This window comes from Tachypleus tridentatus, chromosome 13, assembly GCF_004210375.1.
Source record: "Tachypleus tridentatus isolate NWPU-2018 chromosome 13, ASM421037v1, whole genome shotgun sequence".
Lineage (NCBI taxonomy): Eukaryota > Metazoa > Arthropoda > Merostomata > Xiphosura > Limulidae > Tachypleus > Tachypleus tridentatus.
Window position 1 is genome coordinate 86,473,093 of NC_134837.1, and position 13,328 is coordinate 86,486,420.

The window sequence follows — 13,328 nt, forward strand, 5'->3', positions numbered from 1 at the left end:
TTCTTCCTGTGTATGCAACGATATGAGAAAAGGAGTTTAAAACTTACATTATTTAGTGGATTTTTTTGAAGGATTAGAATTTATATTTGGTGCGTTTTTAAAGTTTTAAAGCATTTAGTGCTAGTGTCGGGTTTACTACTGTTTTAGTCCTCCGGTGAGAAAGCGGTAAATTTATGGACTTGTAACGTTAGAGTCAGGGGCTCGATTCCCGTGGTGAACACGGTAGATGGCCCAAAATGGCTTTGTTACAAAACAAACACGCTACTAAATTAATAGAGTTGCCGGTTGTAGACGTCAGTATTTTCTTCTGCAGTTCAATTATTGTTTTGTTTCTTATAACAAAGTTAAATTGTATCTTCTTCTCAGTGGTCTCATCAAATTTCGACAGTATTGTTGATCTTATTCTAGCATTTGGCCCCCGCTAGTACAGCGGTATGTCTCCGGATTTACAACGCTAAAGTCAGGGGTTCGATTCCCCTCGGTGGGATCAGCAGATAGCCCGCTGTGGATTTGCTATAATAAAACACACACACAAACACACACACACTTCTAGCATTTGGAAAATCCAACAAAAATATAAATTTCTACAATTGGTATACAGCTATTACTTCGCATCATATGAAAAAACCGTCATGCTTTTTCCAGGAGAAAATCACCTTATCTCAAAATGTGTTAAGACGTTCGACTCGTAATCTGAGGGTCGGGAGTTCGAATTCCGGTCGCACCAAATATGCTTGCCCATTCAGCCATGGGGACGTTATAATGTTACGGTAAATCCCACTATTCGTTGGTAAAAGAGTAGCCCAAGAGTTGGCGGTGGGTGGTGATGACTAGCTGCCTTCCCTCTAGTCTTGCACTGCTAAATTAGGGACGGCTAGCGCAGATAGCCCTCGAGTAGCTTTGCGTGAAATTCAAAATAAAAACAAACATCTCAAAGAACTGTGTGTAATTCAAAAAACAGTTACATATTTAGAGTGCCGGGCGCGCCATGGCCAGGTAGTTAGGGAGCTCGACTCGTAATGTGAGTGTTGTGCGTTCGAATTCCCGTCACACCAATCATGCTCATCCTTTCAGCCGTAGGGACGTTAAAGTGACGGTCAATCCTACTATTCATTAGTAAAAGAGAACTCCAAGAGTTGGCGATGGGTAGTGATGACTAGCTGCCTTTCTTCTAGTCTTACATTGCTAAATATGGGATGGCTAGCGCAGATAATCCTTGTGTAGGTTTGCGCGAAATTTCAAAAAAGTGTCCCAACTTACATTCTAAAATGTACTTAAAGATTTATTATGAAACAAAAAGGTTTTGGAAAAGTCACATACATATTGTGTAAGAGTTTGTCAAATGATAGACGCATAACAATAGCCAACTAAATATTAATGTGTTTGAAGATGTTTCAGACAATATATACATAAGCCATTGAATGGGTTTCGTATAAAGCAGAAGTTTATTATGAAGAAAGGTTTTACGAAAGATAGTTTAAAAAGCAGACGATATGTAGTGTCGACTGCTTCTTATGCATTTATTTGTTTGTTGTGAAGTACAAACTCAAACAATGGGCTATCTGTGATCTATCCACGGCAAGCGACCATGGAAGCCACATTTTCAGTGTTAGTCCTCATGCTTATCGCTGAACCACTGGGGACGGTTTTTTTTTTGTTATCTATTATTGGTTTTGATGCTCTGTATTTTTCTACTATATTATAAAGATAGTTCGTTAATAACTTTGTTATCTGGTAAACAAGTTAATTATTATTATTATTTTAATAGTTAATGAACATCGACTGTGATTGGCGTCGTTTATTTTTTTCCTTAAAATGTTTCTGAGATAACGGTTCATTTCATATTCAACTTATGGTTTCAGAAAATTTATTTTTGTAAAAGTTAAGTAGAAAGACGCTGGAGCTTATAATAAATTACTAGGTTCAAGTGATATTACCGACCTGGCATGGCCACGTGGTTAAGGCACTCGATTCGTAGTCTGAGGGTCGCGGGTTCGAATATCCATTACTCCCAACATGCCCGCCCTTTTTAGTAGTGGGGGTGTTATAATGTGACGGTTAATCCCACTATTCGTTGGTAAAAGAGTAGCCCAAGAGTTGGCGGTGGGTGATGATAACTAGCAGTTCTCCCTTTACTTTTACACTGCTAAATTAGGGACGGCTAGCGCAGATAGCTCTCATGTAGCTTTGCGCGAAACTAACAAAAAAACCTGATATTTATCAATTATTAATAACTGTGTTTGACTCCTATAGCGACTCAAACCCACTGCATTCCCTGTTAATTTGTCTAGGAATGTATTTAATGATTATTTTGAAATATAAGAAAACAAATGGAAGAGAGAAGAATATTCTAGTTATTATACTGCTGTAGGTAGCTACGTACTCTCAGTATAATTTATTGTAAAATATTACAATCTATACTGAGAGTAAAGTATAATATTACATTCAGATATTTGTACTCCCATTTCACTGCAAAATATCTATTCATCATATAATAATGCAAGTTCTTTGAGTTTGTTGAGTACAAATCTATATAATGGGCTGAATCTACCTCAAGGTATTGACCCTAACTTTTAGTATTATAAGACTCAAAAAGAGGTGTGGGTAGGAATCAGAATGTTTGAATAGAAGGCAAAGTTTGTAAGATTATAGGAATAGCGCACCATATTTCTTGTAAATTTACGTTAAACAACCTAATTATTTGCTGATGTGATGAGAAAGAAATGGAACTGAAAAATAGTGTGATATAGAGAAATAATAGAATGTGAAAGAAAAAAAAAGCACAAAACCTCATTAAATTTTAATAACAAACTACAAATAATTAATGGGGAAACTTTTTATTATTTGTTTTATAATTCTTGGAACAAATAGACACTGAAACTTCTCTTGTACTATTTTTAATTAAAGCATGAAATGCAGGGGTGTTTCTAAAGAATTACTACTCCCTTTTTTAATTAAAAGATGACACATGCTGTTTGTAATGTACCTTTGAGTTTTTCCACAACGTTCATTAATAATTCTAAACCATGTTCTTACCTTATGTCACATCTTCACCATCTGGTGAGAATAGAATCAAATAAATTGAACAGAAATAAAAAACAATAACCTGAAACTTCATTCTGATAACGAATTGAAGCAAGTTAATATATTCTGTAATTTCTTGTTTGTCACGTACGGAAAAATAGCATTATGCGTGATCATAAGTTTTATGAAGGGTCAGATTTTGATATTTTTTTTGCAATTGAATTTACTTTCAAAGTAAGATTTAAAATGTCATTCATATACACTTTACATCACTGAGATAAAATTGAGATTTTCCGGAAAGCCTGATTTTCACAAAAAAAAAACAGTACAGTATCTCTGTTTTTAAGATGACAAAACAGAACGTTTTCATATACAGTTGTTATTTATCACAAAATTTAAAGAGTAGTTTATTGTAAGTTAATAAAAAGAAATATTACACGAATGAGCTTTTTGCATTCTTTTATGCACTCAAAGTCAGGCGTCCATAATTTATGGAGAAAATTCACAATTCGAGGGCTTGACAATTTCAGTTAAAATTATTTCATCAGTGTATGTAACTAGCCTACATAAACATCAGATGCGCTTTTTGTCACTAGGACTATCAATAAATACAAGTACAAATAAAGCCATATGAATAATACAATCTGTTTTAACGATTTCAGGATGTGACGGCGTCCCTTTTTGTTCAACAGCCAAATATTGTTTCAATGTTCCTCGTATCTAAAAAAAATTATAGGTATACAATTGGCTAGATACCAAACCTTTCGTCAAAATTTTTCTAAAGATACAAACGCATTAATGAGAGTTTCGTTTGATGTAGGAGGTTAGCAGAAATTAAGAGATCGATTTTTAATTAATAGCATTACTTCTTGTAAGTCTGTTGTAAAAACCAATAACTGTGTACGAGAAGCTTCGCTAAATCAAGTAAGGTTATCTGTATTCGACAGGTATTTTTAGAAAGAAATTTAAGAAACTCTTAAAACCTCAAACTGCTTGCAGGTGTGAAAGTTCACGACAACCATCATATCTGTGAGCCCTAATTGAAGTTTTACACTTCCCGAGCACTCGTTAGTAAAAGAAAACTCTAAGAGTTGGCGGTGGGTGGTGATGATTAGCTGCCTTTCCCCAAGTCTTACGCTTCTAAATATGGGACGGCTAGCGCAGACAGCCCTCGTGTAGCTTTGCGCGAAATTTAAAACCCCAGCAACAAATAAAACAGAGCTTCTCATTTAAGTCGTGCATATTACATTCACACTCTGAAAGGTTTGAATTCGTGTGTGCATTTTGCATAAATTTCAAGTCATTTTATTCTGTGCTTTACTCATTTATTTAGAAATGCAAAATACGACTGTTGATAACAATAACATTTAGGTAAGATTTTTGAAAATAAACTCTAGTGTATTTATAATTCTAGGTATATATTTTATTCCTTATTTATATCAATATATTATATTGATCTCCAGATATATCATTCAACAAGGTAAATACAAAATGTATTTTAATCTGTTAGTAATATTGATACTTTTCTGTGTAAAAATGGTTTAAGACCCCAGCTAGAAAACATTTATGAATATGTATCTAGACTTTTTACTTCAGACGTACCATATTTTCTGACATTTTCAGTTATGTTTTATTAAATTTGAAAAATTTGTCACCTTGTGTGTATGTATATGTTTTCTTTTAGCAAAGCCACAACGGGCTATACACTGACACCACCGAGGGGAATCGAACCCCTGATTTTTGCGTTGTAAATCCGCAGACTTACCGCTGTACTAGCGGTGGGCTTGTTACCTTCTACTTTTTGATAAACCTTCACAATCTAGTAGCTGTAATGAACGTAACTTAAAAAATTATGGTTATCTCCGCTATACACTCCTAATTTTGAAATGAGAGATGAAAAGGAGGGCAGCTCAACATTCACCACCTACCATTAAATTTTGAGTCATTCTTTACAAACGAACAGTGGGATAGGATTGGCCGTAACATTATAACACTCCCACAGTGGAAGAGTGAGCACGTTCGAAACTATCTTTCGATCTTGCAACCCACAGGGTATGAGGTGACTGTTCTAACCACGGGGCCAGTATTATGAACTTTGTTTTATTAACAGATGAAAGGCTACTTAATGGACTCTACCTGAAACAGAAGTCGGTTTATCGCGTTATAAGCTCGCAGAATTATCCGTTAACTACTGTAGTATAGTAGTTTGAACTATACTACAAATTACATTTTTTTTCCATGTTTAAGTTTTTTGTTAAATAGAACGTGTTGCCATTGACATGCCAATTTGTAATTTTGTGCGATCGGACAGTTAAAATGGGTTCCGTAAGGCCTTTGTCCTTATATATATTATGTGGATTATGGAAATCATTCAGGGAGAGGTGCGTGCTGTAGATGTGACAACCTTATGATGGATCCTTCTAAAATAGATGCTACGTTGCAGGAATATTCTCAAGATGCATGTTTGTCAGATAAAGCATGACCAAACGTAATGACATAGCCTGATTTTCCCAAGTCATCTTAGCCTAATTTAATATCCCTGTTATATGAGACACTGCTATACACAACTGCTGACTAAAATCTTAAGGTCAATAAACATAAAGAAAAAATATGCATTTTGCGTTGTTTGACTCAGCCACTTATTTGAGTAAAGCTTCGAAAGATGAAAATAAGAAAATGTAAAATAAAAAAACAACACTTTTTTAGCATTTAATAGGGAAAATGTGAACACTATGAAATTAGTCTAAATACTAGCTGGTCAAAAGTTTAAGACCATACCAAAAAGAAGTCCTAAACAGGGTAGGAAATACCCAACAAGAGGTCTCAGTAGTGAGTTGCACGGCCGTCATTGCGAATAACTTCAAACATTCGCTTTGGCATGGTCGATATAAGAGTTTGTAGAAGGCTAGCTGGAATATTATTTCAAGTCGTGAAGATGGCTTCACGAAGATCATGCACTGTTTGGAATTTACGTCCATTTCTATAAACTTCCCTTGCCATCCACTCCCAAACATTTTCAATGGGGTTCATTTCGGGCGAACACGATGGATGGTCCAAAAGAATCACGTTATTCGCCATTTAAAAAGTCCTTTGTCCTGCGGGCATTGTGGATTGCAGCATTGTCCTGCTGAAAGATCCAGTCATTTCCACACAAGCGAGGGCCTTCAGTCAAAAAAGATGCTCTCTCCAACATGCCAATGTAGCAAGTTGCTGTTTGACGCCCCTTTATAACTTGAATCTCCATTGTTTCATGGAAGGAGAAAACACCCCAGATCATGATGGAACCTCCTCCACTGTGTCGTGTAGAAAATGTCTCCGGTGGGATATCCTTATCGTGCCAGTAACGTTGGAAGCATCTGGATCATCCAGGTTAAAGTTTTTCTCATCAGAGAACAAAACCTTCTTCCACTTTTCTACGACCCATGTTTGGTACTTCTCAGCAAAGTTTAACTGAGCTGTTTCGTGGTGTGAAGGAGGCGTGGCCTTTGAAGACGTTTATGGTTTTTAAAGCCTTTCTCTCGTAGATGCCGTCTTATTGTTCTTGAGCTGCATCTTGCGTACGTAAGGGCCTTAATCTGGTTAGACAATCGGTTGGTGTCTTGCCGCACAACCCGTAGAATCCTCCTGCTCAACGCCGGCGAAATTTTCTTGGGGCGACAACTTGAAATTCTCGTTCCGTATCCCTCAGGGTCTTTTTAAAAATTCTGCAATAGCAGTTGTACTACCCAATCTCACTAGCGATTGCACGTTGAGAGAGATCTTGCTTTTGCAGCTCGACAATTCTGCCACGTTCAAACTCTGTCAACTTTTAGTCTTTGCCACGTTTTTACTTAATGTGACACAGGAGATGTCAGTGGGAGATGTTGACAACGCTAATGCTTGAACACAAATGACTAAATTTCGTTACGTGTTTACCGATTAACGCTTCGTTTCAGTATGGTCTGTTTAGGACTTTTTTTTTGGTATGGTCTTAAACTTTTGACCAGCTAGTATTTAGGCTAATTTTATAGTATTCACATTTTCCATATTAAATGCTAAAAAGTTTTTATTTTTATTTTCTCTTTTCTCATTTTCATATTTCAAAGCTCTACTCAAATAAGTGGTTGAGTCTAACAACGCAAAATACATATTTTTTCTTTATGTTCATTGGCCTTAAGATTTTGGCCAACAGTGTATATATATATAATATAATATAATATAATATATAATATGTATATCATATATAATATATATATATTAATTTGTTATAATCTAAAAACAAGCCGAAACAAATATAAATTAAAAAATAATAAACGAAAAAGTTATAACATGGGATGTAAAATGTACCGTAGGATTTGGGTTATATCACCCTTTACTGCCTGCAGACAGATTTGGTAAGGTGACCACTGTTCAAGGTAAAGAAGAAGAAGACACTATTTGAAAAATAAGGTACTGGATGTAAGTAAGTTAAGAAACTTACCTCTTGAAGTTAGCATTCCAGCCCCCATTATGGTAGTAAGGCACTAACTTGTAGCCCAATAAACGAATTTACTGTGAATAGCCCCATTCAGTTATCTAAATAAACTAGTATAGCTTCCATCAACCACCTCCTAATATAATTAGTCAGAGGTTAGGCGTTGCTGTTTTTAACGCAGTCTTTCCTTTTGATTTTATTTACTTAGCTTTATCATTATTAATTTTCTTCTTCGCTCTCTCTCTATATATATCTATATATCTATAGCAAAAATAAATACTTTATTGGATAAAATATGATTGTGTATTTGTATTTATGGTACTATTAAAGCTCTGTAATGTTGTTTATAATTTAAACTATTAACCAGAAAGTAAGGAGCCAGTCGGCAACGTACTATCATCCACTATTCACATCAAGATAGTGACTGTCACTCTTATAATTGCACATGGTCAATGTTCGTTTTGATCTGAGAGAAAGGTTTTGTTTTTTGTTGTTTTTGTGAATTTCGCACAAAGCTACACGAGGGCTAACTGCGCTAGCCGTTCCTAATTTAGCAGTGTAAGACTAGAGGGAAGGTAGCTTGTCATCACCACCCACCGCCAACTCTTGGGCTACTCTTTTACCAACAAATAGTGAGATTGACCCTCCCATTATAACGCCCCCACGGCTGAAAGGACGAGCATGTTTGGTGCGACGGAGACTCGAATCCGCGACCGACTCTCAGATTACGTGTCGAACACTTTAACACACCTGGCCATGTCGGGCATGAGAGAAAGGAAACCTCATGCATTCTTGTGTTTTGCGATTCAACTAAAATCTCCCTGGTGAACGTTGCAGAGTATTCTAAATTTATGCAGCGTCCAACTTCTTAGATATATTAGATTGGTTATGGTACATAAGAAGCTATACAGTTATTTCCATTCGTTCTGGTACACATGGAATCTACGCATCTGTTTAATATAATGACTAACTTAACGTCGTTTTATTTTATCTCTTAATGAGCATGTGAAAAGTTTGACAGAAGAGGCAGAAAACTCCGACTTGTATAGAGCCAAAGCCCTCCTTTTGTCTTTTGTTTATAAGACATTGTAATAAATTACAAATTTTGGATGTATCAAATTTCAAATAACTAAAGAAAGAAATAATATGTTTTGAAAAATACGCGTTGTTGACTAATCATTACTAAAAATTTAAATTAATTAATATTATTAATGATAAAAAGATAAAATTCAAGCTGGTGTGTTTTCTTATAGCAAAGCAACATTGGGCTATCTGTTGAGCCTACCGAGGAGAATCGAACGCCTGTTTTTAGCCTTGTAAATCCGTAGACTTACCGCTGTACTAGCGGGGGGCTGAAAATCGAAGCATGATATGAATGTGAAATACAGAAAAGCTCACATTGTTGCCGTTTAAGTGCTAGTAAATAGACAAGTAGAAATGTGAAAAATTATAATTGAAAACTGTAAAAATGCTGCTGAGAAAAAACACACGTGTCATTTACCCTTGGCAGAGTATGTTTCGATCTCTTAGCATGCCATTCATTGATTGGGTCAGTGTAAAAATACTTGAACAAGTAAAGCTGAGAAACGAGTTACATATGGTAGAACCTTTAAAAATAAACTTATTTTGAATAGAGATTTTGGTCCTAGTAACACAGAAGTAAATGTATGGTAGTCAGTTTTATAAATGGCACCAGTTTATAGGTTGTAAGTTGTACAAGTATACTTACAAAGTATACAGGTGATTTTTTTATGTTTTCTTCGTCTTCGAAACTTGTAGATTTTTTGCTTTTATCTTTGTATACATAAATCATTGTGCATGTCGAAACTTTGGTGTCGTCAGCTTATTTTTCTATCAGATAATGTGTGGTGTTAAATGTTCGAAAACATTATAGATAATACATACTGCTTAACTTGACAGAGAACTATGGATGATATGTACTGCCTAGTTTTATAAGCATTTCAAGACGATATATAATGCTTATTTTTTTAGAAACTTAAAGATGAAAGTCATTGAAATTATTTATTGAAAAGTTTGAGCAAAACATGTTTTATTAGTTTTTGAGCTTGATTAATGTCCTTTAACTGTATTATAACCGTCTTTAAAACGTTCACATTACGGTTAATGAAGTGTTAATACAAAGTAAAACAAATTTTCAGCATAAGATGGAGCACAAAAGAACCAACATATCCATAATATTTCCAATTATATATGAAACAAATAACCGTTGAGCATAGTTTATTTGACTAATATTCAGGTCAGTAAATTAATTAAGCTGCTGGAATTTAAGCTATTAATATCGGATGGCTATTTTTCTTTATAATGAATTTTAAATTGGTAATATTTGTAGGTTAGTCGATGCTCAAGGGTTATGTCGTAACAAAAATTACATAACTCAGTTTTTCTTTTAGATTACATTCACAGTTTCAATCATTTGTTTGTTGTAAGTTGTGAATGAAACAAAACTGTTTTTAAGATCTAACCCTAAATGTTTCTCGATCTCTATGGAACGTAGGTACATCATCTTTAGTTATAGGTAACCTAAGTTTAATTTAATTTAGTGAATTCTTGAAAAATACACCTTGAAATTGAAGCATTAATCTTGAAAGTTTTTAGCTCTTTAAATAGCAATTAAATATCCGCAGCGAATATAACGCAAATAGCCCAATGAGTAGCTTTGTACTAAAACAAAGCAACCAAACAAGAGTTAAATATATTCTACTTTCAAAATACAATGAATAGAGATATTTTCTATCTTCTGACATGAAGAGTTATAGGTTTCAACTATTGACAAGAAGAAGGATAACAAGTGGACTCTTAGCCGAATAGCGGGATTAAATGTCAGAATTATAACGACCTTTATACGAATGTACGGAGAGTGTTCTGTGCCATATCGCAACTAGAACTTTGGATCTTCTGATCGCAAGCCATCACCCTAACTACTAGTCCACAACCGACCCCCTTTCTTTAAAAATCCATGTCAGATGCGATAGATTTTTGAAAGGACAGTTGTGTGATAACCTCTGTTCACTTATGAACCATTCATTCTAGTACATATGGAAGCTACATAGACACTTCTATTCATTCTGATACACATGGAAGCTAAACAGGTACTTCTATTCATTCTGGTACACATGGAAGATATACAGGTACTTCTGTTCACTCTGGTACACATGGAAGCTAAACAGGTACTTCTATTCATTCTGGTACACATGGAAGATATACAGGTACTTCTGTTCACTCTGGTACACATGGAAGCTAAACAGGTACTTCTATTCATTCTGGTACACATGGAAGATATACAGGTACTTCTGTTCACTCTGGTACACATGGAAGCTAAACAGGTACTTCTATTCATTCTGGTACACATGAAAGATATACTTCTTCTTCTTCTTCATGTGTCAAATCTGCGGCAGACATTGACGACCATGGCATGCCAGACTCCTATGTTGTCAATCCTCCTTACCAACTCGATGTTGCTCATTGAGTTCTTGGTGACATAGTTATTGAGGCTGTCGATATATTTAGTTCTTTGACACCCTCTGCTTTTCCTCCCTTCTATTTTTCCACATAGCATCTGTTTCTCTATCGGAAGATATACAGGCACTTCTATTCATTCTGGTACACATGGAAGATATACAGGCACTTCTATTCATTCTGATACACATGGAAGCTAAACAGGTACTTTTATTCATTCTGGTACACACGGAAACCACACAGGTATTTATATTCATCCTGTTGACCGAAAAACCTACGGAGCTACTCATGTAATAATAAGCGTAACGTCAGTTTAGTATGTGTGTTCATGTGCACATAAAAACATTTTATAGAACGCAATAAAACTCAAACTTATATCGGCCCTTCGTACTTCAAACAGTCAAATTACTGGTGGAGCAATTACTTCATTTCATTCTAGCAGCTTAATAACGTGTAAGTTTGTAGGGAAACAGAAACAATATAACAGTGAGTAATTTATCTAAGTGATAAAGTATAAACATCTTTTCATATTCAATCGCTGACAAAGGAGCCTGAAAGGTGTGGAATAGGTATTCACAGATTTGTAGTATCAGCGAAAAATGCCATAATTTTCAAATTATCTAAAATCGTAATAAGCCTACGCTCCCTTGCCATAAATGTAAATGATTGCTCCGGTCTGATTATTGATATGTTTTAATCAATATAATCGTAGTTGACAATGGTTCTTTGTTGGCTTTTTTATACTGAAATACTATTTCGACAGTTACCTAATTCATTTGCCTATAAAAACCTGGTTACTCTTACGTTAAATTGTTTGAAAGAAGACTGTAATGTTATAAATATTGAACATCTGTATGAGAGATACTACATACAATAGAATATGTTTTAATATATTTTACATTCTTCAAGACACATAGAGTTCTAAATATACAACAATATATCCATAGATATCTCAACCGATAGAGATGAGAAAAAATAATCATACGTCTTGTTGTCACTCTCTTAAATGCAACTGTTATTTAATTATTCTGGTGTTTTTGAACCTCTATAGGTTTTATACATATATATGTTATTTATTATAACAGACAAAGGAACAGAAGATTAATGTTAACCGTGTTTGTTCTATTGCAAAAATAAATAAATAAAGAGAGGTGAGCTAGTTTGCTTTAAACTAGTAAACCTAATGACAGGAGATTGTTTTACAGTACCTGTTCAACTCCAAAATTGTCAGCATTCCAAGCTATTACTGGTAACCCCAAGTATCCAGAAAGCTGGAGAAAATACTGCACAGAGGCTGCATTACTGCCGAAGAAATCCGAATTGGTGAGGTACAACACAGCTATAACATCGTTACTTAACAGGTCGTCACAGAGCTTGCTTAATATTTCCGTGGGGCTGGGGTTCAAAGACATTTGAACCACTTTTGGGAATTTAATATTGAAATATTTGTTTATGTTTAGAGGTTGACCTTTTTTTAGGCTCTGTAGGGCATCGGAGAGCCTTCTATTATATGTCCTCTTAACACTAGTAAAAGTGGAGTGAGGCAATATAGCTCCTGAGTAAATGTCCTGTTTCTTAAAATCGTATTTTTCCGAATACGAACAGCTTACTAATATTAAAGCCCATGCAACCAAGAGTAGCTGGAAGGTAGAGGGCGTTACAGAAACAATTCTAAATACCATGACAGCTAATCTTCTTATCATATATTCAAATTGCTGGCAAATATACCTCATCACGAACGTTTTCATGTTTTGAAAATAATGGTTGTAGAAGCTGATTCCCGTTCGTCAGATTTTCATCTTCTGGACTTGTTAGATGTCTCAACAAATTGTTCTGAAACAAAGAGTGGTCTCAATAAATGTTACTTATCATGCTCGTAATTATTCTATCACAGAAAATCAATTACTATGAGAATAAAGCAAAATACAACACGTTTGCCCCTGCATATGCTTTATATGTATATATATATATATATATTATTGATCATGTCTCGCTTTCATAATTTTTCAAAATATTTGAAATACTGGATTCAGAATTACTAGTATACGGTAAAAGTGTACGGATACTAGCTAATATTTCTCTTTTATTACTTTTAGCTAACTGTATCACTGCTTAATATAAAGATATGGGATTTAAAATCACTACTATACAGTAAAAGTGTACGAATGCTAACTAATATTTCTTCTTTATTACTTTCAGCTAACTGTATCACTGCTTTCTTAGCTACATGTAGTTTTTAAAGTCTTTTCGATGAGTTCATATAAAATATTTACCACCTGGTGTCTTGAAATTCGTTTAAATGAAATTTCGAATAAAGGAAACTTTATATTGTCAAAACTTGTGATCATTACTCCGAGTAAACTGGCATTGGGAA

The 13,328-nt window shown here is 34.8% G+C and overlaps 1 protein-coding gene across 4 annotated transcripts in view; it reads right to left on the bottom strand.

Moving 5' to 3' along the window:
• LOC143238473 (glutamate receptor ionotropic, NMDA 2B-like) overlaps window positions 1-13,328 on the bottom strand; it is a 211,155-nt gene that overhangs the window by 82,865 nt on the left and 114,962 nt on the right. For 3 of the 4 annotated variants that reach the window (XM_076478736.1, XM_076478734.1, XM_076478735.1), the window contains exon 2: window positions 12,163-12,787. In XM_076478736.1, coding sequence (XP_076334851.1) covers window positions 12,163-12,702 — 540 coding nt within the window. In that variant the 5' untranslated portion in view covers window positions 12,703-12,787. The remainder of the gene's footprint in view (window positions 1-12,162; window positions 12,788-13,328) is intronic. The other variant, XM_076478737.1, reaches the window with a different exon arrangement.